This window comes from Salvelinus sp. IW2-2015, linkage group LG18 (assembly GCF_002910315.2).
Source record: "Salvelinus sp. IW2-2015 linkage group LG18, ASM291031v2, whole genome shotgun sequence".
NCBI lineage: Eukaryota > Metazoa > Chordata > Actinopteri > Salmoniformes > Salmonidae > Salvelinus > Salvelinus sp. IW2-2015.
The window spans coordinates 72,249,615-72,260,080 of NC_036858.1; the positions used below are offsets into that span (position 1 = coordinate 72,249,615).

Consider the following 10,466-nt stretch of genomic DNA (forward strand, 5'->3'; position numbering starts at 1 on the left):
GACCCAGAGAGAGACACACAGAGTGAAGAGCATAGGAGAGAGACACAGATTGAAGAAGAGAAAGACAGAACAGAGAGAGACATACAGAACATACAGAAGAGGACAGAAGAGACCAGAGAGAGAGGACATACAGAGAGAGACATACAACAACAGGAGACAGAAAGACAGAGAGAAACAAAAGTACAGTCAAGAACAATAGAAAAATCTATATACAGTGTGTGCAACCAACAGTAACCAATAGTATATAAGAATGCATMTTGTCCTTTGTGTCGCCATTTGTTGTAAACCATCACAAAACACACATCAAGTTWGCCTTTGTTAAAGGCTTGCTGTAAACTCCACATTCCATACATTGAGTTCCACACGCTGAGTTGCACATATAAATTGTATCTTGACTGAGTGGCCATTATGCCAGAAGAGTCCACTAAAGGGAAGTGTTGTCGTCATCATGGCGGCAACAACGAACAAGTTCATTTGGGACATTGGAGCACTTTTCTTCTCCTGTCACTTTAGTACTGATGTCCTTTAGAACCACTCTGTTCTCATTAGCACTTATTATATTCCAGTTATTATATTCCAGTTATTATATTCCAGTCATGATATTCCGTGACAACTGTTCTATACTTGTACATGCTGCATTTGACAACTCATTATTATATTACCAGTAGCGGTCGGTGTGTGAGTAAAATCACTGGGGAAGCCAAGCCAGGAAATAATGTGTTGTGATAATTGTGTTGTTTGCTCTATAACCTGGTAGTTCATATGCCACCATGATATATATATATATATATATAATTTAGTAAAACCACAACTCCAAATCTCTATCTCCATCCATGGCTAATTTAGGAATGGGCCAGTTTTAGCTAGCTAGCCATCGAAGGATAACAACACAACGAGATGCAAAAATGTATCTTTCTTTGGTCAATGACCTTCGGCTTTTGATGTGATGTGTTTGATGTGAAGCCAAATCCAAACTGGCTTCCCTTGACCATTCACAGTTGAGCTCACTCAGTTTTGCTCAACTCTGATTGGCTATTATTTTATACCAAAAAATATTAAGGGAGGCGAAATGCTCTCTGGCTTCCCTTGTATTCAATGCTACAGGTGGCAACAGTAGACTCTTTTTACCAGACAACATCAGATAGATGGTCTACACATACAGAGACAGAAGGGCGCTGTTTCGCTCGCTCGGAAGCTTTCATCGGTGATATATATTCAGCTTCTTGCGAATTGAAGGAAACTTATGAAGCAGAGAGACGAAAGATCCATTATTTTATATGTTTTTTCTTTTTTTATCTGTGAATTTTTTTATTTGCATCCATGAATACATACCACTGTATATGACTGTGTCCTCTGGCAATACAAAAAGACAATGCTATTAAACCCGAGAAGCCGGTGTTTGGAGGATATTTTGGCACAGAGTTTTTAGGCACCCGTTCTGTATTTATGGACGCAACCCAGTCGTTCAGTCGTTTTGTTCTGTATTTATGGACGCAACCCAGTCGTTCAGTCGTTTTGTTCTGTATTTATGGATGTGACCCAGTTGTCCGTTCTAAATGTTCCATTGCCATACTGGCTGGCAACGTTCTTATCCTTTGCTTGCTAGCTAACCAACTATGGTTAAATACAGTCACGTCAAAAAGTGCAGCCAGAATAACAGCAAAGTAGTTGTTTTCTAGTTGGATTTGTTTGGATACATCCATAGCAATGAGTTTATGATGCGTGATTTTGCCTGGCAGATAAAATGTGTTCTCTTGTCAGGACGCTGTTCAGACAAAAGAAAGACAATCCATGACATTCATTTGATCTGATTTTAATAAATGAAACCCTACATTATTGTTGTTATCCACCACAGCTGACATAGCTCAATCAATCACATGCATTTATAAAGCCGTTTTTACATCAGCTGATGTCACAAAGTGCTATACAGAAACCCAGCCTATAGCTATAGCTACTTATTGTATGTCACATTTATCTGTACATTCACCTGGACGGTGCATTGGTTGAAATATCTGTAGGAGTCTGTGCTACTACTTCTGCTGCCTTGCTTTAGCCTTTTGGGTGTTGATGGTGCTGCAGTGTTATCTTAGTTTCCGGCCTTGATGTTTCTCCAGCATCTTCTATCTGTCAGTGAGGGACGGCATTAGCTATGGAGCGAACCTTCGCACCGATGCCCACTCACTGACATAATCTCCCTTGCTTCTAAAGCAGCCTTTTGTATGGTCAGTTTCTGGTCCTGAACCCGTGTTTCTGGTCCTGTGGTCCTGATGCTGTGATTTGTGTATGTAGTTGTTCCCGCTGCCCTGCACATCTTGGGTAGAAGTGCTGCCAGATAGTTCACGCCCATCGGCTCTGATCTAGTCCCCGATACACGCTCCTCTTCTTCGGTGGAGATAAAATGCTAGGGCGTTCTCCGGGCATTTCGATAGATATTTCCCCGGTGATGCCATTGGGCATAGCGGGTTCCCTGGCTGCTCGAACATGAATCCCCTCTTGGACTCCCTGCCCCTCTCCCTTGGGTCCAGATGATTCTTTGTGGCCTCGTTATATGCTAGAGTGGCGTATCTGAGAGAGAATGCGTTGTTATAATATTGTTTTCCAGTAGCCTAATAACGAGTGCAACTTAGAAATAACACAAACAGGCTATGAACAACATACCTTAGAAAGTTCTTGTCTGTTTTAACGAGGAATTACTTTTAGTTGTCTGTTCCCCTCTTTGACCCAGATATATCTGGAGGTTCAACCACACTTTCTGGACCAGCCCACTTGGTGTACCGGGATTCAGAGCCTGGGAGTTTTGGAGCTGGGTCGTGTCCTTAACGCTGATGGGACYGTGGCTGTTTGTGATATATTTTCCTTGCCTTCTTATCTGTTTGATGTTGCCAGAAAAACAACCTGTCAGGACATAACATGTATTATGAGGCGTGACTGAATGGACACCACTGTAGTGAGCTGTATAGCCTTATATTAAAGACTGTTACTGCATCTCAAATGGCACCCTATTCCCTAGTGCACTACTTTTGACCAGGGCCCATAGGGCTCTTGTCAACAGTGCACTGTTGGAATAGGGTGACATTTGGAATGCATACTTTGTGTCACTAGAGGGCAGAMGAGAGCTATTTCAAAGCAAAATACACTAATGCAATGAAATGTGCATTGATATTGGTGCATTGTTGTTGGTGCATTGTTATTGGTGCATTCCTATTGGTAAATCGGTGAATGGCTTGCTTGACCTGGCGTTGGATCAACAAATTGACGTTTATTTCATTTTCATATGTTGTTGACAAGATAGTTAGTTGAAAGCTATTGTTCTAGATACAGTATATACACACAAACGTACGTGGATTCAGCTATTTCAGCCACACCCATTGCAGACAGGTGTATAAAATCGAGCACACAGCTATGAAATCTCCATAGACAAAAKATTGGCAGTAGAATGGCCTTACCGAAGAGCTCAGTGACTTTAAACGTGGCACCGCCATAGGATGCCACCTTTCCAACAAGTCAGTTTGTCAGATTTCTGCCCTACTACAGCTGCCCCGCTCAACTGTAAGTGCTATTATTGTGAAGTGGAAACGTCTAGGAGCAACAGTGGCTCAGCCGCAAAGTGGTAGGCCACACAAGCTCACAAAGCGGGACCGTTGAGTGCTGAAGCACGTAGCGCATATCAAACCCAGATTAATCTGGGTTTGGCGGATTCCAAGAGAACGCTACCTGCCTCAATCCAAAGTGCCAACTGTAAAGTTTGGTGGATGAATAATGGTCTGAGGCTGTTTTTCATGGTTCAGGTTAGGCCCCTTTGTTCCAGTGAAGGGAAATCTTAACGCTACAGCATACAATTACATTCTAGACAATTCTGTGCTTCAAACTTTGTGGCAACAGTTTGGCAAAGGCCCTTTCCTATTTCAGCATGACAATGCCCCTGTGCACTAAACTTGGAAGACATCCTCTGGAAGTCATCATAATTGCTGTGTAAGTCCATGGAAAGGGGTGAGAACCATGAGCCACCTAGGTTTTGTATTGAAGTCAATGTACACAGAGGAGGACGGTAGCTAGCTGTTCTCCTGCTACACCATGGTGCAACCCTACAGAGTGCTGATGAGGCTACTGTAGACCTTCATTGCAAAACAGTGTGTTTTTTATAAATTATTTGGTGGTCATATATTTACTATAGTTTTATCTAAAAAGGATAACTTTTTAAATGTTTCACAATAAAATAAAATATATGAAATTCACTGAGGATGGTCCTCCCCTTCCTGCTCTAAGGAGCCTCCACTGATATATATTTAATTTGACTATTTTCTACATTGTACAATAATAGTGAAGACATCAAAACTATGAAATAACACATATGGAATCATGTAGTAACCAAAAAGTGTTAAAAAATCTAAATATATGTAATATTTGAGATTCTTCAAAGAAGTCACCCTTTGCCTTCATGACAGCTTTGCACACTCTTGGCATGTTGTTGTCCGTGAGAGTCTCACCTCACGTGTAGCCCAAACTGTTTGGAAACTACAGACAGAAGTTGGCAGATAGGCAGTACCAACTTCAGTCTCATCGTTCCGTAGTTTCTAGTTTGTAGGCCAAACCATTCGGACTATACAGATGATTTAGTGAGAAGACCGATTTTCGGATGTCTCATGGTCTGACAAACACCACTCTGGCTCTGCCACCTTTCACCGCAGATGTGGAAGTGCGACATCAGCAGATGTGTTGGACTAAGACGAATCCAATGCAAAAAAACAGATATCTCTAGTTTAAACTGACATATTTTGATAGGGATTATTTTATTATGCTAATTGGATTTCTGTGGGGCCACGGAGCTCGACTCTAGCGGGTTTTCTCTCAACCAGCTTCATGAGGAATGCATTTCCAACAGTCTTGAAGGAGTTCCCACATATGCTGAGCACTTGTTGGCTGTTTTCCTTCACTCTTCACTCCAACTCATCCCAAACTATCTCAATTMGGTTGAGGTCGGGTGATTGTGGAGGCCAGGTCATCTGATGCAGCACTCCATCACTCTCCTAATTGCTCAAAAGCACTTACAAATCCAGCAGGTGTGTTGGTTCATTGTCCTGTTGAAACACAAATGACGTATCCCTGCAGAGTACTGTGGTAGCCATGCTGGATGTGTGCCTTGAATTCTAAATAAATCACAGACAGTGTCACCAGCAAAGCACCCCCACTCCACCACACCTCCTCCTCCATGTTTCACGGTGGGAACCACACATGCAGAGATCTTCCGTTCAACTACTGTGCGTCTCACAAAGACACAGCGGTTGGAACCAAAAATCAAAAATGTTGACTTTTTCCACAGGACAGATTTCCACAGGTCTAATGTCCATTGCTCGTGTTTCTTGGACCAAGCAAGTCTCTTATTATTATTTCTGTCCTTTAGTAGTGGTTTCTTTGCAACAATTCGACCATGAAGGCCTGATTCATGCAGTCTCCTCTGAACAGTTGATGTTGAGATGTGTCTGTTATTTGAACTCTGTGAAGCATTTTTGGGGGCTGCAGATTCTGAGGCTGGTAACTCTAATGAACMTATCCTCTTTAGCAGAGGTAACTCTGGGTCTTCCTTTCCTGTGTCGGTCCTAGCACCTGATGGTTTTTGCAACTGCACTTTATTAAGAAACTTTCCAAGTTGACTGGATTGACTGACCTTCATGTCTTAAAGTAATGATGGACTGTCATTTGTCTTTACTTATTTGAGCTGTTCTTGCCATAATATTGACTTTGTCTTTTACCAAATAGGGCTATCTTCTGTATACCACCCCTAACGCATTAAGAAGGAAAGAAATTCCACAAATTAACTTTTAACATTAGATGGTTCTCAAATTAATCAGGTCTCTGCATAGCCTCTTCAACCTCTCTTTCGTGTCGTCTGAGATCCCCAAAGATTGGAAAGCAGCTGCGGTTATCCCCCTCTTCAAAGGGGGGGACACCCTTGACCCTAACTGCTACAGACCTATATCTATCCTACCCTGCCTTTCTAAGGTCTTCGAAAGCCAAGTCAACAAACAGATTACCGACCATTTCGAATCACACCACACCTTCTCCGCTATGCAATCTGGTTTCAGAGCTGGTCATGGGTGCACCTCAGCCACGCTCAAGGTCATAAACGATATCGTAACCCCATCGATAGGAAACAATACTGTGCAGCCGTATTCATTGACCTGGCCAAGGCTTTTGACTCTGTCAATCACCACATCCTCATTGGCAGACTCGACAGCCTTGGTTTCTCTAATGATTGCCTCGCCTGGTTCACCAACTACTTCTCTGATCGAGTTCAGTGTGTCAAATCGGAGGGTCTTTGTCCGGGCCTCTGGCAGTCTCTATGGGGTGCCACAGGGTTCAATTCTTGGACCGACCTCTTCTCTGTTTACATCAATGATGTCGCTCTTGCTGCGGTGATTCTCTGATCCACCTCTACGCAGACGACACTATTCTGTATACTTCTGGCCCTTCTTTTGACACTGTGTTAACAACCCTCCAGGCGAGCTTCAATGCCATACAACTCTCCTTCCGTGGCCTCCAACTGCTCTTAAATACAAGTAAAACCAAATGCATGCTCTTCAACCGATCGCTGCCTGCTCCTGCCCGCCTGTCCAACATCACTACCTTGGACGGCTCTGACTTAGAATATGTGGACAACTACAAATACCTAGGTGTCTGGTTAGACTGTAAACTCTCCTTCCAGACCCACATCAAACATCTCCAATCCAAAGTCAAATCTAGAATTGGCTTCCTATTCCGCAACAAAGCATCCTTTACTCATGCTTCCAAACATACCCTTGTAAAACTGACCATCCTACCAATCCTCGACTTCGGTGATGTCATTTACAAAATAGCCTCCAAAAACCCTACTCAATAAATTGGATGCAGTCTATCACAGTGCCATCCGTTTTGTCACCAAAGCCCCATATACTACCCACCACTGCGACCTGTACACTCTCGTTGGCTGGCCCTCGCTTCATACTCGTCGCCAAACCCACTGGTTCCAGGTCATCTACAAGACCCTGCTAGGTAAAGTCCCCCCTTATCTCAGCTCGGCTGGTCACCATAGCAGCACCTACCTGTAGCACGCGCTCCAGCAGGTATAATCTCTCTAGTCACCCCCAAAACCAATTCTTCCTTGGACGCCTCTCCTTCCAGTTCTCTGCTGCCAATGACTGGAACGAACTACAAAAATCTCTGAAACTGGAAACACCTATCTCCCTCACTAGCTTTAAGCACCAGCTGTCAGAGCAGCCTCATAGATTACTGCACCTGTACATAACCCATCTACAATTTAGCCCAAACAACTACCTCTTACCTACTGTATTTATTTATTAATTTATTTTGCTCCTTTGCACCCCTTATTTTCTGTCTCTACTTTGCACTTTCTTCCACTGCAAACCAACCATTCCAGTGTTTTTTTAGTTTTTATTTTACTTGCTGTGTTGTACTCACTTCGCCTCCATGGCCTTTTTATATTTTTATTTATTTATACATAATATTTGTTTGCCTTCACCTCCCTATCTCACCTCACTTGCTCACATTGTATATAGACTTATTTTTTTTCACTGTATTATTGACTATATGTTTGTTTTACTCCATGTGTAACTATGTGTTGTTGTATGTGCGAAACTGCTTTGCTTTATCTTGCCAGGTCGCAATTGTAAATGAGAACGTGTTCTCAATTTGCCTACCTGGTTAAATAAAGGTTAAATAAAAAAAATATATATAAATACTTAGGGATATGGTGGATGAAAAAACTGTTCTTTTAAAATGCATGTTGACGAACTTTGTAAATGGCTAAAAATCCAAGATAGGCTTCCTCTTAGAAACAGGACATGTTTGACCTCTACAAATAGAAGTCAAATTGTGCAAGCTACTTTTATGTCTGTTATAGATTATGGGGATATTATTTACATGCATGCTACGGCATCAACACTTAAATCGCCGGATGCTACTTATCATTGTTCACTTAGGTTTATTACTGGTGCTAGCTACAGAACTCACCATTGTGTTTAATATCAAAATGTGGGTTGGACTTCGCTGTCCGTGAGACGAGAACAACATGCTCTCGTGTTTGTCTATAAAGCACTTCTGAATAAACTACCTTCTTATTTATCATCACTCATCAACATTAGAAATTATAATTCCTAAAACCAGGTCTCAAGAGTTGGGTATGGCTGCCTTTTCCTGTTTACGCTCCTTGCCTATGGAATAGCCTGCAGACTAAACTTAAACTTGGGACTCTTGTTCCCCTATGCAGGGCCCAGCTGTAAAAGAGACCTTGGTCTCAGTCTGTGTTCCTTGTTGAAATAAAGGTATAAAAAAACAAAAAAAACAAGGCTGATAGTTGAAATACATTCCATGTGACTACCTCATGCAGCTGGTTGAGAGAATGCCAAGAGTGTTGTCATCAAGGCAAAGTGTGTCTACTTTGAAGAATCTAAAATCTAAAATATATTTTATTTGTTTAACACTTGTTTAGTTACTACATGACTCCATATGTGTTTGGTCATAGTMTTGACGTCTTCACTATTATTCTACAATGTAGAAAATAGTAAAAATATAGAAAAACCCTTGAATGAGTAGGTGTGTTTGACTGGTACTGTATATACATTGTTATTGCCTTCATGTTGAATAGTATGATATTTATGATTAATGTGGGCCATTATTTGTGAACAGACAAGATGTGTTTCAAATGACAGCCTATTCCCTAGGTAGTTCACTACTTTTGAACATATCCCATATGGTTCTGCTCAAAAGTAGTGCACTATCTGTTGAAGGGTCCCATTTGGGAGACATACACAGTAACATAGCAGTATAGGCTTGCACCATAGTAGAAGGGGGGCTTTGAGAACATAGAATTCTGCAATATTAATCTCTCCTAAACGTTGTAAGAGGAGACGAGGAAAGATATGGGCAATAAGGAGAGAAGGAGGAGAAAGGGGGAATGTTTTCTTATTAATGATGCGCCATACAGAGACAGCAATACTGGGAGAATGTGGGAATGCTTGCATTAATTGAAGCAAATAGCCTACTTTGCTATGCAAAATATGCACAAGGGACAAGGGGAGAGTGTGCGGTAGTCATTATTTTCATCGGCAGTGGTTCACGCTGTAGAGAGAGAGAGAGAGAGAGAGAGAGAGAGAGAGAGAGACTGCCTGCATGCCCCTCTACTTTGCTCCTCTAACTGCCATGATAACACATGAACGGATGTGAAACATTCCAGACTGTCATTCACATTTACTTCAAACGGCCTGCTGTACCACTGTCCATCTCTTGTGTTATCTCTCTTCGCTTATTTTCACCCATTATACATTCACTCTCTCTGTCTCTCTTTTTCCTCTCCCTTCTTCATCATTCATCTCTTCCTCTTCATCCTAAGCCCTGTCTTTGGTCTAAGGGAGGATTATACTGTTTGGAAGGGTTGTGAATAAGGAGATGTTGAGATATACAGTATACTCTATATCTATCTATGAACACCAAGCTAACTCCAGGTGAACCCATGTTCTGTTCATTTAAAGGAGAGGAAAAGGAACAAGGTAGATTGATAAAGGAGAGGAAAAGGAACAAGGTAGAGGGATAAAGGAGAGAAAAGGAACAAGGTAGAGGGATAAGGAGAGAAAGGAACAAGGTAGAGGGATAAAGGAGATGAAAAGGACATAGTAGAGGATAAAGGAGAGGAAAATGGAACAAGGTAGAGGATAAAGGAGAGGAAAAGGAACAAGGTAGAGGGATAAAGGAGAGGAAAAGGAACAAAGGTAAGAGGGAAAGGGAGATGAAAAGGAACAAGGTAGAGGGATAAAGGAGAGGAAAAGGAACAAGGTAGAGGATAAAGGAGATGAAAATGAACAAGGTAGAGGGATAAAGGAGAGGAAAAGGAACAAGGTAGAGGGATAAGGAGAGGAAAGGAACAAGGTAGAGGGATAAAGGAGAGGAAAAGGAACAAGGTAGAGGGATAAAGGAGAGGAAAAAGGAACAAGGTAGAGGGATAAAGGAGAGGAAAAGGAACAAGGTAGAGGGATAAAGGAGAAGAAAAGGAACAAGGTAGAGGGATAAAGGAGAGGGAAAGGAACAAGGTAAGAGGCATAAAGGAGATGAAAGGAAACAAGGTAGAGGGAATAAAGGAGAAGAAAAGACAAGGTAGAGGGATAAAGGAGAGGAAAAGAACAAGGTAGAGGATAAAGGAGAAGAAAGTGAACAAGGTAGAGGATAAAGGAGAAGAAAAGGAACAAGGTAGAGGGATAAAGGAGAAGAAAATGAACAAGGTAGAGGGAAAGGAGAGGAAAAGGAAAAGTAGAGGGATAAAGGAGAGGAAAAGGAACAAGGTAGAGGGATAAAGGAGAAGAAAATGAACAAGGTAGAGGGATAAAGGAGAGGAAAAGAACAAGGTAGAGGGTAAAGAGAGGAAAAGAACAAGGTAGAGGGATAAAGGAGAGGAAAAGAACAAGGTAGAGGATAAAGGA

At 41.9% G+C, this 10,466-nt stretch overlaps 1 protein-coding gene and 1 long non-coding RNA gene across 2 annotated transcripts in view; both read left to right on the top strand.

The window, feature by feature from the left end:
• LOC111978020 (neurexin-1a-like) overlaps positions 1–2,820 on the top strand; it is a 115,675-nt gene extending 112,855 nt beyond the window's left edge. The window contains exon 10 of the mRNA XM_070448208.1: positions 2,726–2,820. Within this exon, the coding sequence (XP_070304309.1) occupies positions 2,726–2,820 (95 nt within the window). The remainder of the gene's footprint in view (positions 1–2,725) is intronic.
• The window catches only part of LOC139029192 (uncharacterized), a 1,029,896-nt gene that overhangs the window by 699,910 nt on the left and 319,520 nt on the right, over positions 1–10,466 (top strand). The gene's annotated exons all lie outside the window — the stretch shown is intronic.